The following is a 14,300-nucleotide window of genomic DNA, read 5'->3' on the forward strand; positions in this document are numbered from 1 at the left end:
TTTTTACTACCATGAAGCAATCATATCTATTATACTAGGCTACCATAAAACAATCATATTTCTGCATGAATTATTACACCTGTAAGTAAAACTAATTTTTTTCACATTTTTTGTATTTGATATCTATTGTTAATAGCACATATGACATCTATAGTGTTTTGTATCATATAAGACAATATTGATGTAGATGCCAACAGACAGACAATTCATCTTGTAAAGAGATGACATAAACTTATGGCGTCAATAAATACAGTACAGTACTGTAAATGTATTTTCCTTTCATTATGATCTTCGTAATGACATTTTTTAAAGTGCATTTATTGATTATGCTATTACAGTTTTTTCTGATTTTCCCCCCTTTATACCCCCTCCACCCTGCATCCCTCAACCTTCCAGCATCCCCCCACTTAGTTCATGTCCATGGGTTGTACATATAAGGTCTTTGAATTCTCTGTTTTGTATACCATTTTTGACCTCTCCCTGTCTATTTTATGCCTACAAGTTATACTTCTTCTTCCCTGTACCTTTTCCCCCCATTCCTCTCCTCCCCCTCCCCACTGAAAACCCTCCATGTGATGTCCATTTCTCTGATTCTGTTCCTGTTCTAGTTGTTTGCTTAGTTTTTGTTGTTTTTCTTTTAGGTTCATTTGTTGATAGTTGTGAGTTTGTTGTCATTTACTGTTCATAGTTTGTGATCTTCTTTTTCTTAGGTAAGTCCCTTTAACATTTCATATAATAAGGACTTGGTGATGATGAACTCCTTTAACTTGACCTTATCTGAGAAGCACTTTATCTGCCCTTCCATTCTAAATGAAAGCTTTGCTGGATAGAGTAATCTTGGATGTAGGTCCTTGTCTTTCATGACTTGGAATACTTCTTTCCAGCCCCTTCTTGCCCTTAAGGTTTCTTTAGAGAAATCAGCTGATAGTCTTATGGGAACTCCTTTGTAGGTAACTGTCTCCTTTTCTCTTGCTGCTTTTAAGATTCCTTACTTTTAATCTCGGGTAATGTAAGTATGAGGTACCTTAGCATGTGCTTTCTTGCGTCCAACTTCTTTGGGACTCTCTGGGCTTCCTGGACTTCTTGGAGGTCTCTTTCCTTCACCAGATTGGGGAAGTTTTCCTTCATTATTTGTTCAAATAAGTTTTCAATTTCTTGCTCTTATTCTTCTTCTGGCATCCCTATGATTCGGATGTTGGAATGTTCAAAGTTGTCCCAGAGGTTCCTAAGCTACTCTTCATTTTTTTGAATTCTTGTTTCTTCATTCTGTTCTGGTTGGTGTTTATTTCTTCCTTTTGTTCCAAATTGTTTATCTGAGTCCTGGTTTCCTTCCTGTTACTGTTGGTTCCCTGTATATTTTGCTTTATTTCACTTTGGGTATCTTTCAGTTGTTCTTTCATTTTTTGAGCAAGCTCAATCAGTTCTGTGAGCATTTTGATTACCAGGGCTTTAAACTCTCCATCAGATAGGTTGGCTATCTCCTCCTCCCTTAGTTCTCTTTCTGAAGCTTTGCTCTGTTCTTTCATTTGGGCCCTATTTCTTTGTCTTGGCACAGCTGATAAGTTGTAAGGGGGTGAGGCCTTAGGTATTCGCAGGGGCAGGGCAACCCTCCTTGCTGTGCTGCCTGTGGGGGAGGGGACAGTGCAGCTCACCTGCTCTGCTCTAGCCCCACTTTCCAACAAACTCTCATGTGAGACGGGGTTTCTCCCACTGCAGCAACTGCCGGAGTCCACAGTCAATTCTGAGTCTCAGTTTCCCATTCAGTCAGCCCCTCCCTCGAGGCCCACCACCACACCACAGCCAGCCCCACCCACATGGTCCACTGCCTTGCTGTGGGTTCTCTCTGTTCACCCGTCTTACCAGTCTGATTGGTCTAGTTGACTTTTTTAATTCCTTGGTTGTCGGAGTTCCATGCAGTTTGATTTTCTGGCACTTCTGGTTGTTTATTGATTTTAGATTGGTTGTTATCCTTCTTTTGGTTGTGCAAGGAAGTGAAGGGTTTCTACCTACACCTCCATCTTGGCTGGAGCCTGACATTTTTCATCTAAATTACTTTATTGGAATAATATAGCATATAATATATAAAACACACAAAATAGGAGTCAATCAATTGTTTATTTATTGGTAAGGCTCCTCTGGTCAGTAGTAGGCTACTAACAGTTAAGTTTTGGGGGGAGCCAAAAGTTGTATGCACAATTTCGACTGCACAGAGGAGAGGGGTGTGGCAGTGCCCCTAACCCCCACTTTGTTCAAGGGTCAACTGTATTCAGTAGGTTGGGCAGCCAGGTGTTGTCCTGGTTGAGAACTTGGAAGTATAAAAGGAAGAGGGCAAGAAGGGGAGAAAGCTATCTCGATGGTGACAACAATGTTGTCCAAGCTGGATGAACAGAAGTATGATGTATGAGAAATAAAAAGAAGAAAGAAAAAAGCTTTCCTGAGAAATAGTATTGAATTGATGTGAATGTTTGGTGCTTGTAAAGGATATAGATTAAGTATAAATATCTCTGTTGGTTGGGTATCACTTCTTTGGAATTCTATTAGTAGTGTCACTATAATAGTTAATATTTATTAGCAGTTTACCGTGAACCAGACCCACAGCAAAGCACTTTACACATACGTTTTGTTCAATTCTCAGAATTCTGTGGGCTGGTTACTGTTACTATCATTACCATTTTTCTGATGGCAAAACAAACTCACAGAGGTTAAGGAATTTGCCTACAGTCCCACAGCTAATACATGAGAAAACCAAGACTTGGGCCAAGGCAATCTAGCCAGCCTCTCGCTCTATCACTGGCATTGGTCACTTCTACTCACTGGCCGTGATGTCCCTCAAACTTCCCCCGCTAACTGCAGTTCAGGCAGAAGGGTCAGAGAAAGATGGTAAATTGATACCAATTTTTTCTATGTCTATGCTTTCAGTAGATGCCAAAACATAAGAGTCACAAAAACTTTGGTTGAAATTTGCACAGTTCATTCTCTAAGTGATGACTTTTAAATTTATTTTCTCTTTTAGTTCCTAGCACTGTCAAAAACATTCACATTTCTCCCAATGGGGCAACAGATAGCCTGACGGTGAACTGGACCCCTGGCGGGGGAGATGTTGACTCCTATGTAGTGTCAGCATTCAGGCAGAATCAAAAGATTGACTCTCAGACTATCCCCAAGGACGTCTCTAAGCACACGTTCCACAGGCTGGAGGCTGGGGAGCAGTACCAGATCGTGATCTCCTCGGTCAGCGGGTCCCTGCGGAACCAGATAGACGTGCTCGGGCGGACAGGTAAGTGTCCTCCTGGAGAACGGCCAAGTTGTTCTCCAGAATGGGACAATGAGTGGGCTTAGCTATCACAAATCAAAAAATATCCAATTCAAACCAGCTAAATTTGTACAATTCAATGTGGTTTCAAGAGCCTTTCTCATATTTTTTCTTTGCACTTTTCTTTCTTAATAGAGATTTTCAAAACAAATGAAAGGTAATTGGGAACCAAATGATTTGAATACATTTTTAACTTGCTAAAGGATTTAACATGTTAATAAGCAGACTTCAACAAGTATGCATTTTTCAAAATTTCACCCCTTCCTTAAAATTCTTTTTTAAGAAAAATATATACTTATGCCATCTACTTCACCTGTGATAGTTAAAGACCAAGTAATAAATGAATGAATAATATATCCATTTATTTATATTACTATCACTATTAAAACATTACTTTCAAAACAAAAATAACCTACAGGCACCTGCTACATTGCCAGGCATTTAAAATTATCCCTAGTCACACTACAGCTAGGATTATATCATTACCTTACAAATGAGGAGAGTAAGACTCAGAAAGTTCATGAAACATTATTTAGGAAACAAGTATTAAGATCTAGAACCATAATTCAAATCTAGATCTGTCTGGCTCCAAACCTCATACTCTCTCTATGGTAACACAATACTTATTAGATGTCTTCCTTTCTCATTACCATTTACTTATTGTGAGGCCTGGGCCCTACTATGTCTTCATTTCATATATATACAGGGTCCAGCACAAATAACACCCCCTATTTATTATAAAATCATAAGCATGTAATTCTGTAACCTAACAATATCACACTCAAGCGCACCATATGACATTTTAGGTGAAATGTTCAAAATAAAACTATAAATTATTGCACCTATATTGGTACCCTACCAACCACACTCAAGCAAGCCTTACTGCATTAGAAAATGAGAATTCAGTAGCAAGAAAACATCCCTGACCTCAAGAAATTTATAATCTAATGAAGAAGACAGAGAAGTAAAAAGGAAATTATGGTACAATATGGTAAGTGCTAAAATAAAAATGATCATGGGGTGCTATAGGAGCAGACAGAAAGAGTCAGGGAAGGGTACCAGGAGAAAGTAACGTTTAAACACACACTAAGAAGTCATCCTGATAAAACGTATATTGACTTGGTTCCAGCAGAAAAAAGTATAGGCCTCAGGATGAAAGCTTGGCACACTGAGGACCCACACACTCCTTAGCATGATAGAATAAAGAGTGTGAGCCATGTGGCCAAGTAAGCAGATGGATCGCATCGTGAAGGGCCTTGTATGCCTTGTTAAGGTGTTAGAATTATGAAGAGACACTGAAGGGTCATCAGCATGGGCGTATGAAAATCCTCCACGTACAATGTGTAGTTTGAAACTGAGAGGTGAGGAATCAAGGGTGCTGGTCAAGAGACTTACAATAATGCATGAGAGAGAGGATATGGTCTAGGGCTAGTGGTAGTAGAGATGGGGAGAAGTGGAGAGATCCAAGAGAAATCAGACTTAGGAGAGAGAAATGATAAGACTTAAGATTAATTATACTTAGATGGGTAAGAATGACAAACCAAGTTTCTGACTTAGACCAAGAGAGAGAAACAAAGGACAGTAAGCATGTTATGGGAGGGAGATGAGTCGTCAAATTTTGTCATCTTGGGAGTCAGGCACCTGTGGAACATCCAGAGAGAGAGGTGTCATTTGCAAAAACTAGAAACATATCTCAACTGAAAGTTCAAATTTGAGAGTCATCAGTCACCACATGGGTAACATTCAGACAATGGGAGTGGATGAGTTCTCCTAAGGAGGTTATGTAGAATGAGAAAAAATATGAGCCTGGGACAGAAAATATTGTTAACAAACAACACAATTTTGCCTTTCACATCAGGAGCCATAGTACAAGCACTGTGATATATACTGCTTAGGTCAGAGCTTTGACTCAAGTTAATTTGGGAATGAAAGTCAAAATGAGAGACTATATACTCCAAACTCCATCCATTGTTTCCACTGTCTCGAAAAATACATATGCATCAATCTGCATATTTGTCAGTGTCACTTCCACAGTTTTCTTTACTTGTTTGACTTCAAGATCCTGTCTAAAATCAGAGAAAAAAATGGAGAATCCAAGCACTTCTGTAAGGAATTCAGGACAAGGACCGTTTCTCCTAAGGGTGCACGGAAAGCATCAGTGCAACAATGAGGCATCATGCTCTTCTCTCTGCAGTTGCTTTAGCGCAGTGTCTTTCAACTGCTTACTCTACTGCCGATGATGGAACCTGCTTCTTCTCTTTCCCTGCAGTCCCAGCATCTGTCCAGGGGATAACTGCGGACAATGTATACAGCAGCCATTCCTTAGTAGTAAGTTGGCAAAAAGCCATTGGTGTGGCAGAAAGATACGATATCCTACTTCTAAATGAAAATGGGATCCTTCTGAGTAACACATCAAAGCCAGCCTTGACTAAGCAGCACAAATTTGAAGACCTAACCCCAGGAAAGAAATACAAGATACAGATCCTAACTGTCAGCGGAGGCCTCTTTAGCAAAGAAGCCCAAACTGAAGGCCGAACAGGTAATTCACACAAGCCTACTGTTTTGTCTCCTGGTCTGCTATTCCTTGAGAACAGTAGGCTGAGAGGGATGAAGCAAAAGTGGGAGATTACATATATTTCTGGACACAGGTGGAACATTCTCCATGATCCACCACTTCCATGTTGGTGGGCCTGTGGACACAACCTTTAGCCCACCGTAGTGTAATTTAGATTGTTCATCAAAACGGGCTCTATTAGCTCCCTATGGCTGTTGTAATAAATTACCACAAATGTAGCATCTTAAACCAGCATCCACTTATTATCTCACAGTTCTAGAGGTTGGAATCTGAAAATGGGTCTTATGGGGCTGAAAGCAAGGTAGGGCTGTGTTTCATCTGGAGACTTTAGGTTGGGAATCTACTCTCTGCCCTTATCTGTTTCTGGAGGCCACGGAGGTTCCTAGGCTTGCGCTCCCACCCAGCACTGGGAATACTCCAGCCTCTGTGTCTGCCTCTGTATCACCTTCTTTACTCTTCTGCCGCCCTCGCCCATCTTTCGCTTTTGTGAGTACATCGGTCACCACCCGGACAATCCAGGATAAGCTCCCATCTCAAGGCAACAAATCAGTGCTTCTCTCTCACACTGATGTTTTTTTTCTCTCCCTTCTTCTCTAAAAAGCGATGAAAAATTGCCCTCGAGTGAGGGTAAATATATGTATTTATACATACATCACATATACTGCATCTGTAATATATGTTACATATAATACAGATGTAACATATATTACATATACATATATGTAAGGCCATATGTCACATACAAGGTGAGGGCCATTTTCTGGTTCACAGACGGTGCCTTCTCATCCTGTCCTCACGTGGTGGAAGAAACAAAGATCTTTGCTCTTCGGAGCCTCTTTTTAGGGCACTAGCCCTGTTCATGCGGGCTTCACCTTCATGGCCTAATCACCTCCCAATGGCTGTGAATCCTTACACCATTATCTTGGGGGTTAGGTTTCAACATATGGATTTGGGGGGCAGAAGGGACACAAACATCAGGCCACAGTAATTCATAAGTGAGTAGATTTATTGCTCAGCTAGTGTTATAAGATATGAAGGGACAAAGGATGGAACCATGAAAAATACCAACTTTCAAGGCCTGGCATAAGGATAGAAAGAAAGCAAAATGGCCTGAGAAAATGTTTGCAGTGGAGGGAAAAGAACTCAGGGAGACGGAGCCAGATGTCCTGCTCTGTTTCCACCCGCACCGTAAGACTTCTGTGGACTCAGGAAGCATCTGCGCCAACAGTTGCGAAGCAGCTGATATCTCTCGGCATTTGCTATTTTTGCCGACAGGTAGCACTAACGGCCAGTGGGGTCGCAAAATCCTAATGTAAACTTTTAAAATGTGGTTTTAGCTTTCTTCTTGCTTCTCTTTCTCATATCCCTGAATCTAATTTCCCCTTTTTGTCTGCTTTTCCCTTTCTTTCCCTCCCACTCTCTCCTTCCCTCTGATGGTCCTTACTCTCAGATAGCATTCAGAGATAGATTTTGATCTCTAATATAGCTCTTAAAGTCAGAAAAACATTTAGTCACACAGGTCAGATTTAGCATTTATTATATGTACCCCGCAAAATATCTTTGAAGATACTTTCTCATTACTGGTTTCCCTTGTTCTTTTGTGGTTTTGTTTTTTAATATTTTGATTTTTTATTGTTGTTCAATTACAGTCGGCCCCATTTTTCCCCTATTGCTCTCCCCTGCTCTGCCCTGCCCAGCCCCCTCTCCCTCACTCAATCCTCCCCACCCCTTGGTCTTTGTCCATGGGCCTTTGATACATGTTCCTTGACTTGCCCCGTCCCCTTCTTTCCCCCTTTAACCCTCTCCCCCCTCCCCTCTGGTAACTGTCAGTTTGTTCTTTATTTCCATGTCTCTGGCTCTGTTTTGCTCACTTGTTTGTTTTGTTGATTGAGTTCCAGAGAGTATTATGCTATGTGGTTTTGTTTTTTTAAATGAATAGTTTCAGCATCAATAATTAGGTTTCTTTGCTTTAGGGTCTCCATGAAGCCAATGTTTTTTAAAGGCAGAGGCCATGTGTTTTTTTAACTTTGTTTTTATTGTTGACACTATTAGAGAAGTCCCCACTTTCCATTTTGCCTACCTCCACCCAGCACCCCCCTTCCCTCTTTTTCGTCACAACACTATTGTCTGAGTCTATGGGTTGTACATGTATGATCTTTGGTTAATCCCTTCACCTTCTTTCATCCAGTCCCCCCACCCCAACTCCCGTCTGACAGCTGTCAGTCTGTTCCATGTGTCCGTACCTGTTTCTACTTTGTTCGTCGGTTTTAGGGACCATGTGTTTTGAGCTGCCATTTGAGTGAGGCCATGCAGGCATAGCGTCACCTAGGCTGTGTCAGGGACGTGCCGGAACTCAACCTCACCCTCTTGCTCCTCAACTTTTCCAGTCCCAGCAGCTGTCACCAATCTGCAGATCACAGAGAACTCCACCAGACACCTGTCCTTCAGCTGGACCTCGTCAGAGGGAGAGCTCAACTGGTACAACATCTTTCTGTACAACCCGGACCGAACTCTGCGGGAGAGAGCTCAGGTTGACCCGCAAGTCCAGAGCTTTTCTTTCCAGAACTTACTGCAAGGCCGAATGTACAAATTGGTGATTGTAACTCACAGCGGGGAACTGTCTAATGAGTCTTTCATATTCGGTAGAACAGGTAAGGCCGGGGCCCAAGCACTAATGAATAGCAGGGAAATTATCACAATAGTCACAGGCTCTTCCTTGATTTGTCCTTAGTTTCCTATTCTATCCAGGGTATAGCTTTATACGAAATTTGTGACCTTCAAGGTTTCTGACCCTAGATCAGATGTTTGATTATATATCAGAATAGTTTTTGCACTGGCTTCTGCTCTGTTGCCTCCACTTGTTTACCTCATAGGGTTTGATGAAAGAAATAAATCTGGCTCCTCTACTTGCAAGAGGATTGTAACCCATTGTGGCTCAATTCAAGCTGTGCCCTTATTCTTTCTGCAAGTAGATGGACTGGAGGGCAGGTCTGGGAAAGGGCAACTGCTAGTGGGACCAACAAGCAGACTGCTGTGAGTCAAAACCACAGCACTGGATGAAATGAACACCAAGAATTCTTGGAAAATGAGGGGGAGAAACATCACTCTGGACTGCAAATAAACTGGGTCTACTCTTCTTCCGTAATCTGAGCCCATTATCTCATTTTTCGATTCAAATTTTTTTTCACTTGACATAATTTTTGAGTGAGGGGCAGTAGTTTTTGAGTGAGTGCTCTTGTGTCCCAGGCACTGGGCTCACGGCTGGAATATGACAGTGAATAAGACAGACGGTGCCCTTGACCTCACAGAGCTCCGCAGTCATGGAGGGAGAGGGGCAGGGAACAGCAGGTTTTAAAGGGAGGTGATTTGGGAACACCTTAAAGTCTATGAAGGAAATAAACAGTACGTTGTGACAGGGAGCGACCTGGCAGGAAAGGAACTACATTAGACAGAGAGGGCGTTTCAGCTGAAACCCAAGGGGAGCCACGAGAAGAGCACATTCCAGGCACCTGATGGTAGTCCGCAGTTTGTCTTTTGCAGGGAATGGGAAGGAGCAGCAGATAAGCCCAAAGCATGAATAGATTGGCCTACTGTTACCATTCCTGGGGCAGTCTGCAGTCGGCTCATTTTCTCTTAACTGCTCATTAATGTTAAAAGTCCCTCCAACAAGGGACAACAGTCCTCACTCTTCCAAGAATGGTGATGCTCAAATACTCACTGGACAGGAGCCAGCATAACCAATTTATGTAAAGGTAGAAATGACTATTAGTAAAGATCTTGGTAAGAAAGAGCATGAAAGAACTGAGAACCTAAAAGCTAGAGAGGAAGTGAAGAGCCCCAGAGAGGGATGTTACGGTGTGGTGGCCACCAGTGGGATGCGCCTGACTGCATGGGGCTGGAGCCTTTCACAAACATGTTTAGGGCCTTTCATGAGCTAAGGTATAAGCTATTTGACCAGTCTTAATCAATCATTTCTGGAGATTTCATTTTATATGTTCATTAGAGTACATAAGGCTAGCATATCAAAGCTACCACCTGTTGTGTTTTATTTTAATTTAATTTGTCCCACATCTCTAGACCACATTCCCCTAAACCTAAGTGACCTAAAATGTAGGCAAGATCTAACTCTACAGCAGAAGCTACTCACACATATGCCCAACAGGGCTCCTATTTTCACCTGTCGGCCAAAATGCCTTTGCTTCTGCTCTGTTTTCAGCAAAGGCTTTCCCTCTGTTTCAGTCCCAGCCTCTGTGAGTGATCTCAAGGGATCCAATCAGAACATGACAGACAGTCTCTGGTTCAGCTGGAGTCCAGCCCCTGGGGACTTCGACTTTTATGAGCTGATTCTCTATAATCCCAATGGCACGAAGAAGGAAAACTGGAAAGAAAAGGACCTGACAGAGTGGGGTTTTCACGGCCTCGTTCCTGGCAGGAAGTACACCTTGTGTGTGGTAACCCACAGTGGCGATCTCAGCAACCAGGCCACCGGGGAGAGCCGAACAGGTAAGAAGCCCCGTTGCCAAGGGTCAAGTACTGGTGGGAAGTAGCTTCCAAAGACACATTTTAATTATGGTTTTAATAAGAAGAAATAAAGTCAATAATAATGCGCCATGTGCTACCCCCTGGACTTGGGAAGGCACAATGGTACAGTGGATAAAGGAAACAGATTGCGGTTAAAATGATCTAGGTCCTTAGCTTAGCTCTGCTACTTACTTAAGTGAAATTGGGCAGGTCGTTGAGCATCCCTAAGCCTCAGTTTTCTTGTTTATAAGAGGGGGATAATCACACACATCATCATAGTATGGTTGTGAGCGGAGCTTCCTAATTTTTTTTTATTTCTTGAGCACACACAGATAACATTAATGTAAATGTGTGCTGTGCTGGGGTCAGTGGACAAAGCCATCTGAAAATGGGCATAGTCTGTGGGCTTTAGCCCTCACATCTCAAAATAAGATGGAATCAATATCTTGGCACACTCATGTTCCGCAGCACCCTGGTAAGGAAGCTGTAGTTATGAAAATTAAAGGAAACATATATAAAACACTTGAAGACGGGGTATTACACATAGTAAACACTATAAGTGCAAGCTCTTATGATTATATTACATTATCTCTCCCTCAAAGTACATTTAAAGTATATCTGATGTCCCTCAGCTATCTCATTTGTATGTTACAGAAGTGATTACGTGATTTTTCACTTTCTCTTCCATATAGCCCCAAGCCCTCCTAGTCTTATGTCATTTACTGATGTTGCAAACACATCCTTGGCCATCACCTGGAAGGGGCCACCTGACTGGACAGACTACGATGACTTTGAGGTGCAGTGGTTACCCAGAGATGCGATCACAGTCTTCAACCCCTACAGCAACAGAAAATCAGAAGGACGCATCGTGTATGGTCTTCGTCCAGGAAGATCCTATCAATTCAGCGTAAAAACCGTCAGTGGTGACTCCTGGAAAACCTACAGCAGACCAATCTCTGGATCCGTGAGGACAAGTATGACATGTGTTGCTTCCCTTGGTTATCAGATGGTGTGAGAAGGAAGTATGTGTTACAACATCCAATTCTTATAGGATTTGGGTTAAATCTACATTTTTACTTGCTATTGGTTAGGTTGAATTCAGGCAGAAGTCTATATAGATTTGTTCATTTGTTCAATAGTAACAACAGTGAACAATAAAGAAATAATCTCTGCCTTCATTGAGCTTACAATCAAGTGGGAAGTGCAATCACAAAAAAAACAGAAACAAAAACAATTACATTTTGTGTGTGATGAAGGGAGCATTTGGCACTATAGAAACCCATGGTAGTGGCAGCTGACCCAATGCAAAGGAGGCTTCCTGGAAGAAGAAACATTCAAATCAAAACCTAAGGAAAGGGTAGATTTGCCGGGTGCAGTTGGGAGCAGCGGAAACTATTCCAAGTAGAGAGACTAAAATATTCCAAGACCAGGAAGGAGAGGGGAACAGAAAGGAGTTTAGTTGGCCAGAGGATAAAAGGTGCAGATTAGGAGAATGAGGTTATAGAATGTCCTGTGAGCCATGGTGATGACTTTGAACTTTATCCTCAAACAATTGGAGCCACTGAAGGATATTTGGCTAAGATGTCATAATCAGATTTGTACTTTAGAAAGTCATTTTGCATACAGTATAAAAAATAGGTTGAAAGGGGCAAGCTAGAAGCTGAGGTATCAGTTAGGACATATTGTAATAAATCCTAAACAGAAAAATATTTTAACAGTGAAATATAAGCTTCTTCTCCAAGGCATTTTGGAATTGATGAACAAACCTCAAAGAAACACCTCAACCCAAATATTTATTTTTCAGTAATACCTAGTAAATGTAGCTTCTCAGATCAGATAGTGGCTGTTGATAAAACACCTAGTTGAAAATTAGAAATTTATGCCAGTAGTTGTTTTGTTTATTCAACAAACATCAATGCTATAATAATTTGAGGTCCACGTTGTACCCAAAGACCAGGTGGGGATCAAATAGGTGTGTGTCCAGATGAATATGTGAAAAAGAACTAAGAGTTTTTGTTTCATAGCAATCGCAGGGTGGGTTTTCAGTGGCTTGTTGTGGAATGTGTGATTGAATCACAGATGCGCGTTTAAGAACTCAGTTGAGGCTGGGCTGGTCAGCTCACGTCTGGAGGATTGTATTCAGTCCTGGACACTAGTGTTTCTGAGTGGCATTTACCAAATGGGGCACACCCAAGAGGAGAGCAACCAGTAAGCATGAGGAACGACTTACGGAACTTTGAGGATTGCATTAGTTAGAGTTGGGTTTGGCTGTGGGTAATAGAAAACCCAAAATAAAAGGGTTAAACAAAATAGAAGTTTATAATTTTTATGTAAAATCATTCCAGTAGCCAATTACTCACAAATAAGCGCCAGTCATGATGAATAATAACTTGGAGTTTTGCATCATTCATCTTCCCACTCCTCCCAGCCCCACCCTTGGTTTTCTCTACCTAAAAAGCCTTTCCCAATAGCTGGGCAAGGTGTCATCTTTGCCAGAAAGCCTTTGCTAAGCCCTGCTCACCACTAGCTCCAGCAGCACAAATGTGTCTGTCACGCCACACAGCATCTTCGTTTCCCATTTCATCTGGGAGATTCTCCTTTCCACCTTATATTACACCTATTTTGGAGTCTTTTCTCTTCCTAGAGGTTAAGGCTAATGTTTTCACCTCTCTAGTGTTCACAGTCCCTAGAGGAGCACCTTGCACATAGTAGGAATCACTTCTTAGTGAATGGGGATGGGACCTGAGTCTTGGAAGGCAGATGGGATTTAGAGGTGAAAAGGAAGAGAGAGAAGGAACTAAGGGAGGAGGTGGAAGCAAGTTTCCATATTATTTTTTGTATGGATCATCAGAAGTATGAATTAGATGAGATGTCTTAAAAGACTTTCTCCAAGGCTGAAAGGGAAGGTGTGTTTGGGTCTCAGCTCTGACTTGGTTTGAAAGGAGTTCAAAAGTTTAACAAGCAGTTAATGTTTGAAAAGACATAATTACTGCTTGTCTCAAATGCCAGTTCTTTTGTGAGCCTTTCTGATGGATTGATGCCATTGATTATTGCCATCTGAGGATTGTTGCTGTATTTTGTGCTGTGGTCAATAGAAAATGGGTCGGGCTTTTACAATTTAATCTTTATGAAACCTTTGGCTCCTGGAATGCAATAAGGTGGTCTAGACCTCGCTTTCAAGTTCTATTCCAGAGCCTGAAAGCTCCTTGGAAATTCCTGGGGAAAAGCAAGGCAGGTCTTAGGGAGATCACCCCAGCGTAGCACCCCTGACCTCGGGGCACATTTAAAACACAGACCAGAATAACTTTGATTTTACATAGTGGAGAACTGAGAACATATTATTGATTGATTTGTTTTCTTTTTTTTTTTTTTTTAGAGAGAGAGTGAGAGAAACACTGATTTCTTGTTCCACTCACTGATGCATTCATGGTTGATCCTTGTATGTGCCCTGGTTAGGGATCGAACCCGCAACCTCAGTGCATCAGGACAGTGCTCTAACCAAGTGACCCTCCTGGCTGGGGCAGAACTTTTCTTTTTTAAACGGTTCAGGAGCTAAAATTAAAATTCAAAAAATTGCTTATTTAAATTGCACAATTTAGCTTTACAGATATATAAAGAATTATAAATGTAGGCATGGGGCTGGTTGGGGCAGCCCACAGAGTTTCTTGTTAACCAGTGCAGTCACAGAAGTGCTTTCTTTCAGACTGACTCTTTTACTCGACCACTAAGACCAGCTACCATTCACTGAGTCCTTCCTGGGTCAGGCAGTCTGTCAGACAGGGGAAGCTGAATGACTGACTGTAAGAAGGGAGCATAGGCCAGTGTGGTCCACATGGGGAGTCACAAGCAGTTTCAGTGCCATGGACTGTGGGCAGGGAGGAGCAGGCCAAA

At 41.9% G+C, this 14,300-nt stretch overlaps 1 protein-coding gene across 3 annotated transcripts in view; it reads left to right on the forward strand.

Moving 5' to 3' along the window:
• Positions 1-14,300, forward strand: part of PTPRB (protein tyrosine phosphatase receptor type B) — a 105,105-nt gene that overhangs the window by 54,046 nt on the left and 36,759 nt on the right. For all 3 annotated transcript variants that reach the window (XM_024576357.4, XM_045184650.3, XM_024576358.4), the window contains 5 exons: positions 3,014-3,277; positions 5,583-5,852; positions 8,276-8,539; positions 10,128-10,391; positions 11,102-11,383. In XM_024576357.4, coding sequence (XP_024432125.2) covers positions 3,014-3,277; positions 5,583-5,852; positions 8,276-8,539; positions 10,128-10,391; positions 11,102-11,383 — 1,344 coding nt within the window. The remainder of the gene's footprint in view (positions 1-3,013; positions 3,278-5,582; positions 5,853-8,275; positions 8,540-10,127; positions 10,392-11,101; positions 11,384-14,300) is intronic.

This window comes from Desmodus rotundus, chromosome 3 (assembly GCF_022682495.2).
Source record: "Desmodus rotundus isolate HL8 chromosome 3, HLdesRot8A.1, whole genome shotgun sequence".
Lineage (NCBI taxonomy): Eukaryota > Metazoa > Chordata > Mammalia > Chiroptera > Phyllostomidae > Desmodus > Desmodus rotundus.